At 51.2% G+C, this 18,640-nt stretch overlaps 1 protein-coding gene across 4 annotated transcripts in view; it reads left to right on the top strand.

The window, feature by feature from the left end:
* The window catches only part of RXRA (retinoid X receptor alpha), a 129,790-nt gene that overhangs the window by 103,193 nt on the left and 7,957 nt on the right, over positions 1-18,640 (top strand). For 3 of the 4 annotated variants that reach the window (XM_040406467.1, XM_040406466.1, XM_040406469.1), the window contains 5 exons: positions 453-603; positions 3,044-3,223; positions 3,798-3,905; positions 16,814-16,983; positions 17,458-17,587. In XM_040406467.1, the coding sequence (XP_040262401.1) occupies positions 453-603; positions 3,044-3,223; positions 3,798-3,905; positions 16,814-16,983; positions 17,458-17,587 (739 nt within the window). The remainder of the gene's footprint in view (positions 1-452; positions 604-3,043; positions 3,224-3,797; positions 3,906-16,813; positions 16,984-17,457; positions 17,588-18,640) is intronic. The other variant, XM_040406468.1, reaches the window with a different exon arrangement.

Here is an 18,640-nt window from a genome sequence, read left to right as displayed (position 1 = left end):
AAGGACACATCCACACAAAAAAACCACCCTGCAGCGTAATTTGTCCCGCGGTCTGGATATGATCCCAAGGCATGTCGATTTACACTGGAGGTCGCACTCCACCTGCCATGTGTCGAGTCTATTGCTCCCTGTTATCAGCCCGTTCAGGCCAGGAAGGGGTTAACTGTAAGACGGGTCGGTATTAAGGAAATTAGTGCCGAATAATCGGAGTGAGTGCAGCATTATAAGATCCGTAATAACATGTATGTATATGTGCTGTGGGGTCCGACTGCGGGAGACGGGACTGTTCTGATGCTGTATATTGCTAGCGCAGTAGATTATATATATGATGATTTAACCCTGTACATGCCGCTGGTACCGCCAGGCAGGGTGGGGGATCATACAGCCCCCGTATAGAGTATATGGTATGTACTCTGCAGGGTATTTGTGACTCTTCCTCTCTCTGCTTTCAGCTCCATTCCCCCATGCATTCGGTCAGCAGCACAGAGGATATCAAGCCGCCTCCTGGAATAAATGGCATCCTTAAAGTGCCGATGCACCCCTCGGGCGCTATGGCAGCCTTCACCAAGCACATCTGCGCCATCTGCGGGGACAGATCTTCAGGTAACTATTCATCTATTGCTGGGAAGAAGAGGGCAGGGCGATGGCGGGTGTACAAAGTGACAGCAGGAATAATAGAGGGTCAGAGAGGAATCTCTATTGCTTCGTCTAATTAGCAGATCGGAGCCCAGATTCGCAGCCTTCACAACCTCGAGTCGTGAAAACACGATTTATATCAGAAAGGTTTGTGTCGTCGCGGTAGGTCAGTCGTGATTGTCAGCTCACGGGTTGTCGTCTGCTGTCTGGCGGATTTCCACCATTTATGCGTCCTCCACTATTTTATTTCTGCCTCTCCTGCTGTGAGGATCCGATCAGCGCGTGAACTCGGACTTCTTCATCTCGGAACGTTTGATGAAATCTTAAAAGGAAGTTGTTTTGTAGCTCGGGGAATTGTGGCGCGGAGCGGCCCGGACCTTTCCTGACACGTCTGTCTCCACCGTGTCTGGTTTGTGGTGTCTGCTTTTGTGCCTTCGCTTCTCAGGAACCAGTCAATGTCTGTACTGAGGGTGAGCAATACAGAAGCGGGGCCCCTCCAGGGCAGGGACACGCCCCCTCATGTACATTGTCCTCACAGAGTAGGCATGGGTGCAGCAGAGGGGCCCCTCCATGTACATTGTCCTCACAGAGTAGGCATGGGTGCAGCAGAGGGGCCCCTCCATGTACATTGTCCTCACAGAGTAGGCATGGGTGCAGCAGAGGGGCCCCTCCAGGTACATTGTCCTCACAGAGTAGGCATGGGTGCAGCAGAGGGGCCCCTCCAGGGCGGGGGCACGCCCCCTCATGTACATTGTCCTCACAGAGTAGGCATGGGTGCAGCAGAGGGGCCCCTCCATGTACATTGTCCTCACAGAGTAGGCATGGGTGCAGCAGAGGGGCCCCTCCATGTACATTGTCCTCACAGAGTAGGCATGGGTGCAGCAGAGGGGCCCCTCCAGGGCGGGGGCACACCCCCTCATGTACATTGTCCTCACAGAGTAGGCATGGGTGCAGCAGAGGGGCCCCTCCATGTACATTGTCCTCACAGAGTAGGCATGGGTGCAGCAGAGGGGCCCCTCCAGAGCGGGGGCACGCCCCCTCATGTACATTGTCCTCACAGAGTAGGCATGGGTGCAGCAGAGGGGCCCCTCCAGGGCGGGGGCACGCCCCCTCATGTACATTGTCCTCACAGAGTAGGCATGGGTGCAGCAGAGGGGCCCCTTCAGGGCGGGGGCACGCCCCCTCATGTACATTGTCCTCACAAAGCAGGCATGGGTGCAGCAGAGGGGCCCCTCCAGGGCAGGGGCACGCCCCCTCATGTACATTGTCATCACAGAGTAGACATGGGTGCAGCAGAGGGGCCCCTCCAGGGCGGGGGCACGCCCCCTCATGTACATTGTCCTCACAGAGTAGGCATGGGTGCAGCAGAGGGGCCCCTTCAGGGCGGGGGCACGCCCCCTCATGTACATTGTCCTCACAAAGCAGGCATGGGTGCAGCAGAGGGGCCCCTCCAGGGCAGGGGCACGCCCCCTCATGTACATTGTCATCACAGAGTAGACATGGGTGCAGCAGAGGGGCCCCTCCAGGGCAGGGGCACGACATGTACATTGTCCTCACAAAGCAGGCATGGGTGCAGCAGAGGGGCCCCTCCATGTACATTGTCCTCACAAAGCAGGCATGGGTGCAGCAGAGGGGCCCCTCCAGGGCAGGGGCACGCCCCCTCATGTACATTGTCCTCACAGAGTAGGCATGGGTGCAGCAGAGGGGCCCCTCCAGGGCAGGGGCACGCCCCCTCATGTACATTGACCTCACAGAGTAGGCATGGGTGCAGCAGAGGGGCCCCTCCAGGGCGGGGGCAGGCCCCCTCATGTACATTATGGGTGCAGCAGAGGGGCCCCTCCAGGGCGGGGGCACGCCCCCTCATGTACATTGTCCTCACAGAGTAGGCAGGGCCTTCTCTAATGTATGCTTATTAATGCAGGGTGCAGCAGAGAGGGCCCCCGTGGCCCTCTGCAGTATCCAAGTTCCTGTACAGCCGACAGTGACCCTTTTAACTTTGCAGGATAAATGCATCTTCTTTGTGTGGAGCTGAAGGGCGTTTCTTAGTGTCCTGCTCACCCCAGATCTGCAGCTATATATATATTGGCGCCTGCGCAGCAAATGCTTTGTATGAATACGGTTTATATTTTCTTTTATTGACTTTCAATCACCGTAAATCGGGTCTCTTAAAGGGGTAGTACTGGATTAAAAAAAACATGGCCGTTTTGCCCAGGTTGTGTCGGTGATGTCACGCTTTCCTTCTTTATGAGCCTGCCACTGTACTACTGGATGTGTCACCTGAACTCGCAGCATCATAAGGCATTGCTGGTGCTATAGTGAAGCTGTGCTACGGACATGTACCGCGGCTGGACCTCGGTTCTTCTTCTTCTTCATCAATGTGACACGTCTCCATGATTGCCTCCTCCAGGTAAACACTATGGGGTGTACAGCTGTGAAGGATGCAAGGGGTTTTTCAAGCGGACTGTTCGGAAGGACCTCACCTACACATGCCGGGACAGCAAGGACTGCCTGATTGACAAGCGGCAGAGGAACCGGTGTCAGTACTGTCGCTATCAGAAGTGTCTTGCTATGGGCATGAAGAGAGAAGGTAAGAATCTGTATATATCCGACTGACTCCTCCTCAAGGACCCCCAGCATTCCCGCTCCCCGTGGGGGTCCTAGGTGTATCCATCTAAGCGCACAATTACTAGAATAGCAATGCATGACTATCTGATTTACTATTGCAATACGATAATGTAGTACAAAAGCTTACAGAGAATTACTACAGTGACTGTTCATAGTCAGTGCAGCAATTTATGAGGTTCATCTGATTCTTAGAAAGTTGGGTGCCGCCATATGGCTTCCGTCATTTCTCGCAGCGTTCTACCACAACATTGGAGGAATTATGATTCTGTAATTGCTCGCTGACATTTGATGTGGTTTGTTACCCAGCTTTCCCAGAGACAGATATAACAGATGAATGGAGTATTAAGCTGTGCGGAGGGAAGAATACATCTGGGACCCCGAGGCTATGGGTTCTAGTGATGTGCTGCAGCCTTCATAGATATTGATGGCCGCCTGCACCATTACTCTTCTCGCACGGATCATGTTAATGAATGCTGTGTAGTGAAATGTAAGCTCTTGTGCATATTGGCATTAATTCTCTGTAAATGTTTGTGTAGTTTTAGGCAGCTGGACGGCTGCCGGTAAGAAGTTTGTGATAAGGAATGAGGGAAATTTAGATCAGCCGCTCCATCCACCAGGAGGCTCTTGTCTTGACCACCCATCAGGTGATAATCTATACCTATCTAACATGCTACACTTGTGATGCCAGGTGGTGACCCCAACACATTGGGCTGATATTACCTCCATATTTACCTGCATGAATCTATCACTGACTGCACCCCTTTTATCAGACACGGGTAAAATAAAGGGAACTAAGACCCCACTGGGAATTTGTCTGGCTGCAGTGTGAGGGAGTGGCAGAAAACCTCCTGCCGTATACATGGTCAGATTGCATCTCTGTACGGGTGTTAATGGTATTCGCTTGTTGAGATTACATAAGTGAACCATAGTGTGGCCACTCCAGTGACATTACCCTGGTTTTGTCCAGTTTTTTACCACAAGTGGAGAAAACTAGGAAACAGATTAAAATATATTTAGAAAAGTTTGGAAATGTTAATCATGATTATGTTTTATTTTCTATCAGTCTATGGCCATTTATTATCTGTGATAAGCAGGGTGTTCTAGTGATGATAGATAATCAGTTCTCACCTCTCCTGTGTTCTCTCCTGTCCTTATACTGTACACAGTGATAAGCAGAGTGTTCTAGTGATGATAATCAGTTCTCATGTTCTAGTGATGATAGATAATCAGTTCTCTCCTGTCCTTATACTATTATCAGTGATAAGCAGGGTGTTCTAGTGATAATAATCAGTTCTCCCCTCTTCTATTTTCTCTCCTATCCTTATACTATAAGCAGAATGTTCTAGTGATGATAGATAATCAGTTCTCTTCTGTGTTCTCTCCTGTCCCTTATACTATACACAGTGATAAGCAGGATGTTCTAGTGATGATAGATACTCCGTTCTCACCTCTCCTGTGTTATCCACTATCTTTATACTATAAACAGTGATGAGCAGGGTGTTCTAGTGATGATAATCAGTTCTCACCTCTCCTGTGTTCTCTCCTGTCCTTATACTATAAACAGTGATAAGCAGGGTGTTCTAGTGATAATAATCAGTCCTCGCCTCTCCTGTGTTCTCTCCTGTCCTTATACTATACACAGTGGTAAGCAGGGTGTTCTAGTGGTGATAATCAGTTATCCCCTCTTCTATTTTCTCTCCTATCCTTATACTATAAGCAGAATGTTCTAGTGATGATAGATAATCAGTTCTCTTCTGTGTTCTCTCCTGTCCCTTATACTATACACAGTGATAAGCAGGATGTTCTAGTGATGATAGATACTCAGTTCTCACCTCTCCTGTGTTATCCACTATCTTTATACTATAAACAGTGATGAGCAGGGTGTTCTAGTGATGATAATCAGTTCTCACCTCTCCTGTGTTCTCTCCTGTCCTTATACTATAAACAGTGATAAGCAGGGTGTTCTAGTGGTGATAGATAATCGGTTCTCCCCTCTTCTGTGTGCTCTCCTATCCTTATACTATACACAGTGATAAGCAGAGTGTTCTAGTGATGATAGATAATCAGTTCTCACCTCTCCTCTGTTCTCTCCTGTCCTTATACTATTATCAGTGTTAAGCAGGGTGTTCTAGTGATAATTAGTCCTCGCCTCTCCTGTGTTCTCTCTTGTCCTTATACTATACATAGTGATAAGCAGGCTGTTCTAGTGATGATAGATAATCAGTTCTCACCTCTCCTGTGTTCTCCACTATCTTTATATTATAAACAGTGATAATCAGGGTGTTCTAGTGGTGATAGATAATCAGTTCTTCCCTCTCCTGTCCTTATACTATACACAGTGGTAAGCAGGGTGTTCTAGTGATGATAATCAGTTCTCACCTCTCCTGTGTTCTCTCCTATCCTTATACTATAAACAGTGATAAGCAGGGTGTTCTAGTGGTGATAGATAATCAGTTCTCACCTCTCCTATCCTTATACTATAAACAGTGATAAGCAGTGTTCTAGTGGTGATAGATAATCAGTTCTCCCCTCTTCTATTTTCTCTCCTATCCTTATACTATAAACCGCTGTAAGCAGAATGTTCTAGGGATGATAGATAATCAGTTCTCATCTCTCCTGTGTTCTCTCCTGTCCTTATACTATAAACAGTGATAAGCAGGGTGTTCCAATCAGTCCCTTATACACGGTATATTTATGCTGCTGCAAGGCCCTTATTGATCCCATGATCAGTAGTGACGACCAGAGGAGGAAATTTACTACTGGGCATCTCAGAGCTGCTAGACAGAGCAGGAAGACTGCATTAAAGGGGTTTTCAGGAATAAGTAACTTTTCACAAGATCCTGTAGCCAGCCTTTGCTTTGGAAAGATGCATACATACCTGCTCTCTGCAGCTTTGGTCCTGTGTGTCAGCTTCCGGTCCGTAGCTTGTACTTCCTTTTCGCCATGGGCATGATCATCTGCTCCGCTAACATAGAGTGTGTGAAACGCCATGTCCTGTAAAAGACAAGACCTCACGTTGCTGAGAAAAAAAAAAAAGTTAGTTTCTGAAGAGCGAGATTTAAAATCCCCAAATTTGGTGTTGCCCAGAAGGGGTTAAGGTACCCAGCCTGGGAAATAGGGGCCAGGACAAAGATACAGAATGATCCCCATCAACACAGTTAGGAGAATGAGGAGCAGAATATAAGGCATCTACAGCCATGTAGTGATCAGGATCCGGCCCCCGCGTGTCTATAGATCGCAGCTCCCGCCACATAATGATTTAGCAGACACTTCAGGATTACAATAAACGGCCTCATTCCCCCGGGCCGCTGAGCCGAGGCTCCGGACACAAGATAAAAAGACGTACAAATTGTATTTTTGCCAGAACACGGCCGCCACTTGCAGAAAATCGCCCATTTCTGTCAGGTAGACATATTTTCGTTGCCCTCGGCGCATCCATTCCTGTCAGCGACGCCAAACGAAACTCTATTATCATCGTAGGGACAAAACGATCGGTTGCAGTCGCCCACGTGAAGAAGACGAGATCATTACCCGGCTGCCAGGATCAATACTGCGCAGGTTGTGCTCGGGAGCAGAGGAGTCAGGGTCATGTAAAGCGCTCTGCAGCATTAAATTCATCTCCCGTCTCTGTCCACGATCCTGAGTCAAGGAGCAAACGGGTTAAGGAATTTGGGGGGGCTTTTATTGGAAGGTCATAGCAGCCACATGCACTAATAATATCGGACCTCTAGGAAGACATTAGACACGCAATCAACCCTAAACTAAGCCCGGAATGGTGTTCTCCAGCAATTAGTAATGTCGCCCCTTATATAGGATGACCCCCATCATCTACTGAGCGTCGCAGGCCTCCGCTGATTCTGCCTTGTGGGAAGTTTTCAGTCTTTTGCCCTTTATCTGGAAGCTTTGCTCCCCATCCGATGGGACGGACGCAGCCGTCATAAATCTGCCCTTTATCTCCCTATTGACACCGAGCTGTCGGTACACGAGGCACAGCAGCTGCTGCAGCGGATTAGGGGAAGGATTTATTGTCTCTTTAACACATAATTTAGCTTCCGTCCCACAGCAATTAACAGGGGAAAGTGTCAGGAGCCGCCAGGGCTTCCCTGTGTCATGTGTGAGTGATGCTCTGCAGTAACCGGAGATATTCACTCATCAATGAAGGACAAACAGAGGAGCAGCGCTGGACCCTCATCCTTAGACAGGGGCGGACATGCCTGTGCCGCTGTACGTAAGGGGGCCACTGCCATCTTCAAGGGGTTGCCTGACTTCAGTAAATGGCATTTGTCATGTAGGTGCAGTTAATACAAGGCACTTACTAATGTATTGTGACTCTCTATATTGCTTCCTTTGCTGGCTGGATTCATGAATCCATCACGTTATACACTGTTCGTATCCAGAGATTACGGCCACCGCTGCGGGTGGTGTGGACAGTCCCACAGTCCCAGCCACCAGACAGGTGAAGCGCTTTTTCCTATAGTGTGCCAGCACGACCACTGCTGCTGGATTACAGGGTGGTCGTTAGTTCCCTGACATCGGGACGTGTAAATCCGCCTGAGCTAATAAAGTGTATGGCTAACAATCACTGGAGGAAACGGATACGGTATTGGATAACAAGGGGCCCATACACCGTTCTAGCATCAGGGCCCTCAGTTATCTGGGTCTGCCCCTAACAATCTGACATTGAAATGAGGACCGAGATGACCTGCCCAGCAGAGCTTACAATCTAATAGGGGGAGTGACACGAGGTGCTGATTCAGTCCAGTCAAGCATGAACCGCTCGCGGTCCAGGATCCCTGTCGTCTCAGACCAAGTCCATGGTGATGGAAGGAGAGAACCTGGAAGGGCGGCAGTAGAGTCGCTCCATATGGCGCTGCTATACGGTCACGTGACAGAAGCATTCCTGACATGATGGGTTTTTGGGGCATGCTGGAAGTATTTTGACGCCTGAGGCAAAGCATCGCAGAGTATTGGCGCAGCACGGGAGAAGTCTCTGCGATGCGGGGGTCCAGGTCCTCTGTATGCCAGGGGTAGAATAGAGTGGTGGTAATGCCCGCTCCCAGATGCAGATTATTGGCCTATATACTCCAGCGAGTTCTCGTACCCCCTCCTTACGTCTGAGGCCAGCATTGTGCAGGAATCGGCCTCCGGCAGGTCGTCTTGCAGGGTGCGGAGGAGGAGGAGACGGCTGAGCAGTGTATATATGACTGCGGGGTCAGCGCAGCAGTGAGCGGCCCATGCTACGCTCAGGATCCTGCTGTTTTGCTGTGTGAATTAAACAAGTAAGAGAATAAGCAGGAAGCTGCAGCGCGAGGCCCTTTCCCAGGCTCCCTGCAGCCGTCTTGGGAGGTCTGAACATGAGCCTGATCTGGTTTCAGGGAGATTGTCAAGCTGGGATTTTCTGGCTCTTGCTTGGCCGCGTTGTATCGCAGCCTCCTGTGAGGAGATGACGCGGGCCCTACTGCCTACAGGTCGTGGCCCTACTGCCTACAGGTCGCGGGCCCTACTGCCTACAGGTCGCGGGCCCTACTGCCTACAGGTCGCGGGCCCTACTGCCTACAGGTCGCGGGCCCTACTGCCTACAGGTCGCGGGCCCTACTGCCTACAGGTCGCGGGCCCTACTGCCTACAGGTCGCGGGCCCTACTGCCTACAGGTCGCGGGCCCTACTGCCTACAGGTCGCGGGCCCTACTGCCTACAGGTCGCGGGCCCTACTGCCTACAGGTCGCGGGCCCTACTGCCTACAGGTCGCGGGCCCTACTGCCTACAGGTCGCGGGCCCTACTGCCTACAGGTCGCGGGCCCTACTGCCTACAGGTCGCGGGCCCTACTGCCTACAGGTCGCGGGCCCTACTGCCTACAGGTCGCGGGCCCTACTGCCTACAGGTCGCGGGCCCTACTGCCTACAGGTCGCGGGCCCTACTGCCTACAGGTCGCGGGCCCTACTGCCTACAGGTCGCGGGCCCTACTGCCTACAGGTCGCGGGCCCTACTGCCTACAGGTCGCGGGCCCTACTGCCTACAGGTCGCGGGCCCTACTGCCTACAGGACGCGGGCCCTACTGCCTACAGGTCGCGGGCCCTACTGCCTACAGGTCGCGGGCCCTACTGCCTACAGGTCGCGGGCCCTACTGCCTACAGGACGCGGGCCTTACTGCCTACAGGACGCGGGCCTTACTGCCGCCTACAGGTCGTGGGCCCTACTGCCTACAGGTCGTGGGCCCTACTGCCTACAGGTCGTGGGCCCTACTGCCTACAGGTCGTGGGCCCTACTGCCTACAGGTCGTGGGCCCTACTGCCTACAGGTCGTGGGCCCTACTGCCTACAGGTCGTGGGCCCTACTGCCTACAGGACACGGGCCTTACTGCCTACAGGTCGTGGCCCTATTACAGCCTCACCTAAAAGTCTCCAGACGGGGCACTGATGTGGACGTAGCCCATACAGACAGCATATAGGTGGGCTGCAGAGGGCAGGTGTCACCGGACTCTAGAAGAGGACTGCACAATCTGTAATAAGGTCCATTTAAACAGGACCGTACCACGAGCAGTGATCGGGGAGGAGGGTTCATGTGTGTGTTTATTCCTGATCACTGCCCATTCATTTCCATACAGCGATCATCTGGCCTGTATGTGGATGAACGATCGTTACTACGATCATTTGTCCTCAAAGAGTTTCCTGTATACACAGGCCAATGTGCTGCTGCCAAATGTAACAGCCATGGGACAATTATGGGGAGCGTTCGTACAGCCATGGGACAATTATGGGGAGCGTTCGTGAAGGAAGCACAGCTCTGGAGCACAGACTACTGCTTAGGAACTGAGGGAAGGTTTATATTGACGGGCCAGAAAGGAGAATCCTAGCACGACCACAGAGTCCTGTACCATCATCTCGTAGAATTTCCTGGAGTGCAGGATGGAGAATCCGCGAGGTGTTCCTGGATCTGGTCGGGGAAGCTGCAGGCGGCGAGCCTCGCTCAGTCACCTGCTTGTGAAGTGAAACTGAACTTTTCATTTTTATCCAAGTCACATGTGTGAAAGGAGGATTAATAGGCAATTATTCTAGAGGAGGGGACGTTGACATAAAAGTGCCGCAAACCCCCAGAAGAGAACACCTGGGGTGCTGCACGGGGAAATCCGAAATATTAATTCCCAACGAGAAGATCAGAGCATTAAAGGGGCAAAATAAAATCCCACAAAACCGGCTAAACAGTGATTGGGGCGTCAGTCCTGTGCCCCACTTGTAGCTGAAAGCAAACCTACTGAATGGTAAAGAGGGGAAATGGGAGGGAAGTGTCACTTGAGTAATTTTCCACCTGCCGCCAGTGAGCGCGGTCACCTGTGCGGTCAGCGGTGTCGTGGTCAGGAATGTCTGTGATCTCCTGTAGGATGTGCAATGCTGTAATGTGATCGCCCTGTTATCCCGGGAACAATGCTGCTCTTGTGCTGCTCTATACGATTCAAAAACCAGGAAGATGTCCATGTAAAATTACCATGAAGGGTAATGGCGGCCGGGTGACCCCGGGCACGTACACCGCTGGATCTAGCAGCAAAAAAACCTTTAACTGGGTGCATTATAAGATTATTATTTTTTTTGTGAAGAATAATTAAAGGGGTTCTCTGAGGTTAGAAAAACATGGCTGTGTCTGAATATAGCACCACACTTGTTCACAATGCGGCGCGCACCTGCTCTGAAAACAGATTTGCTAAATGATGTCTGAAGACGGAAAACACCTTCAAAGTTCACTATCCCGAGGAAGAAGGTGGTCTTTGTAAGGGGAAAGCGGCAGGAGCCCACCGACATGAGTGACCGCTCGATGCAGCTGGACTGTGGCTAGCTAGAATCTCTATAGCACCAGCATAGTCTGCAGCGCTGTCCAGGTGCAGAGCCCTCGCCTGTCCCTTATGACTGGAGCTCCCGGTAGATGTCCCTGGTGTGGCCTCCTCAGACCGCCCTCTCCCCCATAAGACTCTGACCTCACCGCCATTTCCCGTCTTGCAAAGTTTTTTTCTTATTTTAACTTTTTGAAGCTTTGCTGATGAACCTAAGCCACAGCAGTGCACTCCCTGCAGAAGAGACCTGACCACCAACCATGAGGCTGGGATACTGGGGTGTGACCAAGGCCGTGGATCTGGTAGAAGTGGACCGAATCCACCTCTGGCTTCCACTTTGGCGTTACTGCGATTCGAGCCTGACGTTTGGCCCCTTACACGTCTCTCCGCTCATCTGAGACCTGGACTTGGGCAGCACTCTCATCATTCACAGCAGTAGAAGTGAATGAGGACCATAGGGGTCACCCCCCTCCCCCCACCCTTCCCAATGTCTATTCGGATGATCTGTAGTCTCATTGTCTTTGTGGCCTCCATAGAATCCGGTCTTCTCATGTGAGCCTCAATAATCCACCACACATGTAATTACGATAATTAGCACTTTACCAGCAATTAGCAGGATGCAAATTACAGGCGGCCGCAAAATGAATTTCCAGATTAACCTAATTCTTTTAACCTCTACGTCCCAGAAACCCTGCAGATTGTGTCTCCAGCCCGGAGTAATCGGCGTCCGTTCTCCCCCTCTGTCCGCGCGTCCAGAGCACGTACTGGGAAGGGACACTGGAGAGTCACGTGTAGGGGACCTGCCACCTCTTCCCCATACGGAGAGGTACGCGGGCCATGTTCATCTAGTCTTACGCCTCCGACTAATCGCATCACAAGTATCAGGTGATTAGATCCACGATTTGGGAGAGACTCGGGGCAGCGATGTGACCTATAAGACCTCTGTACAAGGCCGGAATGGAGTCCCCCAGGAATATGGTGGCCTTTCCTCAGGAGACGACATCAGTATTAGATCATGGAGGTCCACACCCGACTGCAGCACTACTCCCCCCGTCAGATACTGCAGTATCCGCTCCGTCCACTGCACAATGGAGGTGCTACAAGGTAACGCCTGATCCATATCAAAATCCTGGACAACCCCTTTAAGTTATGTATGGAACCAAAAAAGGTCCCACATCCCCTTTAAGCTATGAGCAGTTTTTAGATCAGTCAGATGACGGGAGCTTTGCCGGGGTCGCATGCAGGCCCACTCCCCCCATTGCTCCTGCGTTACGGAGTAAAGTGACGTCACACAGGAAAGTGGAGAGTGAAATAGGAAGCGGTGCCGGCGGTTCTCCTAGAGGATGCAATGGCCGGGGGAGGAAGGCTGACACGTTATTGCTGACTCTTTCTTTTTTCTCTCTGCGGTTACTTTGTGTCACCGGCCTGAGATCTTGTGAGCAGGAGATTACGATATGACGATGTCAGCTAAAAACATGGACGTCTCGGGACAGAGGGAGTTATTGTCCGGACCGCTGTACATGTGATCACGCCCACGTTCCAGGGTCGCACATCCATGGCCTATTGTCATACGGGGGCACTGGTTTTATGGTCCATGGGGGGATTTCTAGGAAAGGTGGACGCCCAAGTATCACAGATCTGCAGCTCTCTCCGCCGTCGGTTTCGTAAAGAACACCAATGCTGAGAGTTCTGGTCGCGACTTCTAATCGGAGGGATACGTAATGAAGCAGCGTCCTCATCTGGGAGTCGGTTCCTGCCTTCGGTCTGTACGCTACGTTGTCCTCTTCAGCCGCAGCAAATTAACATGGAGACGCTCGTCCACGCGGCAAGCCTGTCACTTCACATAGGCCGTGAGAGAGGATGGAGTCTCTTACCATTAGGGGTCTGTGGCAACGGGACACGGCTAATTCCTGACAGGACCGCCACGAGGAAGCATCTGCAAGGAATTTCCTTCTCATTCCTAGACACCGGCAGGATCCGTGCGTTCTGCTGGAGGTGGCCCGTGTCCAAGGCCGTGCCCCCGTCACATTCCTCTCCTGCTTGCTGCGGAAGCGGCGGCTCCCTGATTTCTCCGCAGCTTCACCGTACAAAGTTTATTGGAAAAAAGGGTGAAAAGCGGGAAAACGAAAACCCGTATTGTAGGAAGGTAAAATGTGATGGGGGGAGATCAGCGATCGGCTGTGTTCTTCCATAGGATCACGTGGTCATTATTCAGGCAGAAGAGAGCCCCCGACCATAGGAGGGCAGGACGGTCACGGATCTCGAGGTGATGAGAATCAGAGGAGGACAGTGTAAAGATCCCGTCATGGACATCATTGGATGTATAGCATCAGCATGACCTGCTGGGACTTGTAGTACCACAGTGGAGAGAAACAAGCAAGTTCACCACCATTTGGCACAACTATCTTAATGCACAGAAATGCTGAATGCATCATTGCCAACCGCCGTGGAGACTAGTGACCACGTGAGTCTGCAAATTGATAGAAACTGTACAAAATGGTGGAGTTGGACACCCGTCCACGAGGGTCATGGTGACCGTGGCCATGAGCTGCTCTGCCCGTGAACCTTACTGCTCACATCTGCCTGGTCCCCTGCCCTTCCGCTCCATATCTCGGTAAACCTTTGCTCTATGGAGGGGTATGGAGCGAGCGGTGACATGACCACAACAATGGTCAAACGTGGCTGGTGCTAGTAAAAGTAAACTTATGAGAGCAAGAGCGGAAGCAGTGGATGAAAGGACCTCAGCCCACGGATTCAGACCACGAAGGACCTTTCTGATGGCGACAGGTGGGGAACATCACGTAGGCTCGCAAGAGAAGGACGCCAGAATGGAAGATCAGGATCTATAGATAGAAGATCCCCGCAGGACTGCTGACAGTGTGCCTGTAACGAGGGTGACTGATGGGACTGAAACGTGCGGCAGATCCGCAGCGTCCTACAATGGCAGTGGTGGGTGAGGTTTTAAAGGGACAAAAAGGAGTCTTTTTTTAACTAATATTCATAGAAAACTTTTTTTTAGAATTTGTGGCTGTTTTTCACCTTGACAGTACTGTGACCACGGAAAATTAATGGGGTTGTCCAGGTGTTTAATGCGGATGACCAGTCGTCAGGATAGGACATCAGTATAATCGGTGCGGGTCCTGGCCAGTGATGTCATAGGTCACGTGGCCTTCAAGTGAATGGGGCTGAGCTGCAAAACCCGGGACGGCGCTGTGCGTATGTTGTGAGGAGCAGGTGGCACTTACCAGAGCCCCACAGCCTCTTCAAAAAGCTGATCGGCTTCGGACCCCCACTGATTAATACCGATGACTCGGGATAGGTAAACACTTGGACAGCCGCTTTCAATCACAAATGTTAAGACCTCCCGTATAGATAGGTAATCCATGTCTGCAGGCTAATCCTCATGATAATAGTAGGTGTAGAATTGTGATGATTATGTGGCTGAATTAAAGACGCCCACATAAGAGCTCTGCATGGATTGGTGTCACTGCGGGGGGCTCCTGTTGGTCCCAGTGATGGTCTGACTGGGAGAGTTAAGCAGGGATGTTCGCCCTGCTAGAAGTCTAAAGAAAGAGGAAGTGATCGAGCCGGGACAGGAAGTGGAATACAAGGAGCGACCTAAAAAAAACTACATCCAGAAAACCAGCCGCTGTTTTTCACATATAGGTTGGGGTAATAGAAATTTGATGGAAGTGTCCCTTTAAGAAGCTTCATCCTCATGTGCCACTGTGCAAAGCTTAAAGGGGTATTCTAAAGATATTAGCTTGTGGGGGTCCTACCACTGGGCCCCCACCAGTCACAAGAACGGGGGGGCCTCCTTACCCCCTGCAAGGAACGGAGCAGCCGCTCAATTCATTTCTATGGGAGTTCTGGAGATAGCCGAGTACAGCGCTCACCTATTTCCGGAATTCTCATAGAAATGAATGGAGCAGCTGCATGCATCTGCGAATGGGGGGTACAGGGCCCTTTCTTGTGAACGGTGGGGGTCCCAGTGGTAGGTATGATCTAATAGTCATGAAACAACCGTCATATCCCTATAAGGTGACGAATCTACATATAACTCATGCGGACTCCACCACAACTGACGTCCTGTGTGGATGTACCGTAAATCTACAGAAGGAGCCGCACCGAGGGGGCGAAGGGGCACCTTTACCAGGACTAACGTTCCCATATGCCAGCCTTGGTCCCCCTGTGCTGGAGTAAGATGCGCCTTTCCGTGCACCAGAAAGAAGTCTATGCCGGGAGCTGGCGCGGACTGAGGCAGGAAGCCGCTTCAGAAAAGTGTCGAGAAGCTGTGCATGCGCCATCATTTGTGACTTCTTACCGCCACACTAGTGACATAAAAGCTTTAATAAATGTCCCGCTAACTCCTTACCTCTAATGTCCGCGCTACTCGTCCAGGCTTTAGGTTACCTTAGACCTGAACAGTGGAAGCTAGGTAATAAATCGCCCGAGGCAGGCGCTGATCGGCGATACGACGAGTGTTTACACCTGCAGGACTGCTCGTGGCTGTTGCATTATAAGGGCAGATGCAGCTACTCTCACATCTGCGTTGTGGTGTCCGGTTTTGAGATCCGGCACAGGGTCTCCAAACCGCAGCGCAACGCTTCCGTTTTTTTCCCCATTCATTGTCAATAGGGACCAAGCTGAGCCAACCAGAACGGAGAGCGGCAGAATGTGTTCCATTCCGGTTTGTTGCGTTCCAATGCCGGGCACGAAATTGCTGCAAGCAGCGTTTCTGTGTGCGGCATGGGAAAATGAAGAAGCCGGATCTGGCACCAAAAACGATGTAAGTCAGTGGTGCTGGATCCGTGTTTTTATATATTTTTTTTCGTGCGCCCATTGATTTTAGTGCTAGATCTGGTTCCTTCATTTTCGATCTAACACACCCGGATCCGTTCTGAACGGATGCAGCCGGTTGTATTATTAGAACTGGCGCGTTTTGCCGTGAAAGTAGCCGACGTGATGGCAGCACGTGTTTACACCAGGACTGGAAGCGGTCGCCCGGGTGAAGGGCCGCTAACACCTTTTTGATGTGGATTTGCGCTGTGACGTTGAGCTCTTCTCTACCCGGTGACATGAACGCAGTAGGGAAGGCTGACCTTAGAACGGTTCCCAGTCGCCAGCGCTCCTGGATCATGCAGGGTCTGGAATAACGTTGTTTGCTCTCAGCGGTTTTCCCAATCCCAGCGGCGGCCGTAAACTCTGGCAGCCGATTACCCAACAGACAGGAAAAAAAAAAGCAAAGGCTCCATCTGAAAGCATCGCGGTTCCAAAAATGTAATCGTATTATTAAATAATTGGGAGGACTGGAATTTGCTGATTATCTCCAGAAAGGCAGCCAGCGCTGGGACTTTCCCATGGTTGATTTGCGCGAGAAGTGAACAGCCTTTGGCTCGCGTGCATCTCAACATCAACAGCCTTCACAGCTTATGCTACAAAGTACAATGTTAGATGCAATTAGACACGATTCCTCCAGAACGGAGAGGAGATGCTCGCTGAACCCACCGCGCTGCAGGTCGGAGAGTCCTGGTGGCAGCATGCGTGTTCAGAGGTCTGCAGGTAGATAGGTTTCAGGCTAGGTGTTTCCCAGTACTCGCCACTAGGGGGCACCATAACCAGTGGGGTTTTCACGCTGTGGGCATGTTTGCTAGCGGTGAGTTAGGTTGCTGTTCTTCCGGCCCTGGTTCCGCCATTCTTCATGCATTCTCTCTATTGCTTTTTGCACAGCTGTGCAGGAGGAGAGGCAGCGAGGGAAAGAACGGAATGAGAACGAGGTAGAGTGCACCAGCAGCGCCAGTGAGGACATGCCAGTGGAGAAAATCCTGGAGGCCGAACTGGCGGTGGAGCCAAAGACAGAAACTTACATTGAGGCCAACATGGGCCTCGCCCCTAATTCTGTAAGTAGCATCGGGGGCGGTTATGTTCTGACATACTATGAATGGTTATCTGGGTAGAATGCTGAAAACTGCTCTGGATGTGACTGGAGTATAAGACATGATGTAACTCGAGGTCAGCCCCAGATAAGGAGGAACCACGTCGGGGCTTACTGCGCATGTGCGGGGGCTGAGGCCTATGCAGCTTGTATGGAACGTACGTTGTATATTTGTAGAAACTGCGAGGTGAGGTGCTGCGTGATTTAACCGGACGGTGACGGTAAAAGCGCCTGCGGCTCAGCACATGACGAGGTCTACCTGGGGGCTCTGTCCCCCTCGGGCAGTACTGGGCCATATCATGGGGCTCTCAAAGTGAGGTGTAGTCTTTGGACGAGGGTCCACATCCTAAATAGCGATAGATAAAACCACGCATTATAGGGGGAGGGGAAGAGTGCGCAAGTTGTACAAATATCATTAACGGAGACTCTCTCTTTCCAGCCCAGCGATCCCGTCACCAACATTTGCCAAGCCGCCGACAAGCAGCTCTTCACTTTGGTCGAATGGGCAAAAAGAATCCCGCACTTTTCAGAACTGCCACTAGACGACCAAGTAATACTGCTGAGAGCGGGTGAGTCTGCCGCCGGGCTCCTGCGTCTCCCCGATAACATGTGACTAGAGGCTCATTCACACGACCGTAGGCCACCCGTGCCCCTATTGTGGAGCGCAAACAGCGGGTCCGCAATATACGGGCATTGGCTGTGTGAATCTCGTATCACAGATGCAGACCCACTGACTTAAATGGCGCAGTATGGAGCGGAAGTGCTACGCGGCTCTTATGTGGACTTTTGGGGCTGAGCCTCTGCACCGCAAAAATAAGACCTGTTCTGTCTTTGCCACATATTGCGGATCGCCGACCCATTCAAGTCAATGAGTTTGCGCCTCAATATGGATTTCACACAGCCGGCGCCCATGCATTGCGGACCGCATGGATGGCCTACAGTCGTGTGAATGGGCCCTAAAAGGAACAATCCCAAAATTATCTTAATCAGTGCAAAAAAAAACTAGGATGTCATTGGTGAATGCTCTGAAGGAGTTCCCCTTTATGTTATACACAGCAGGTTTGTTGCAGAAATCTATACAAGCGCTAAAAATAAAATCCACTCCGATTTATGAGATGTAGACAAAAATTCTGCGCTGAATCTGCTGTGTGAACATGCCCTTGCACCAGTGACATTACTCCTGCAGCGGGCGCGCTGTCATCGCACAGGTTTTCTGAACTGATTCGCCACATTTGTTAGTGATGAGTGAATCTATTTGTTCATCTGAATGAATTTCCGCTCACACTGCCGGCAGATTAACATGGCCGCCCACCTCGTTGCACTAACGGCGCGTGGTTGAAATGACCGAGTATCGGCACATGCGTAATGATATCAATACAAATTTGCATGCGCCACTAAATGAGTCTTAGCGGCACATGGACAAACGCTTATTTTGGTCTTACCAGGCAGATCATTTGCGCATGTGCAGATACTCGCAGTAACATGAGTTAATCTGCCAGAGAATCGTCTGTAGAGAGGCGCCTCCTCGCAGACCTAAAATCCATTCAGATGAACGGATCGTACAGCCCAAATCCTGAATCGGGTCCCCCCAGTGGACCGGTCCGCCGCTTTAAATAGCCTCC

Source organism: Bufo bufo, chromosome 8, assembly GCF_905171765.1.
Source record: "Bufo bufo chromosome 8, aBufBuf1.1, whole genome shotgun sequence".
Classification (NCBI taxonomy): domain Eukaryota; kingdom Metazoa; phylum Chordata; class Amphibia; order Anura; family Bufonidae; genus Bufo; species Bufo bufo.
Note: the sequence above shows the minus strand (reverse complement) of the source record. Positions and strands in the feature narration are given on the sequence as shown.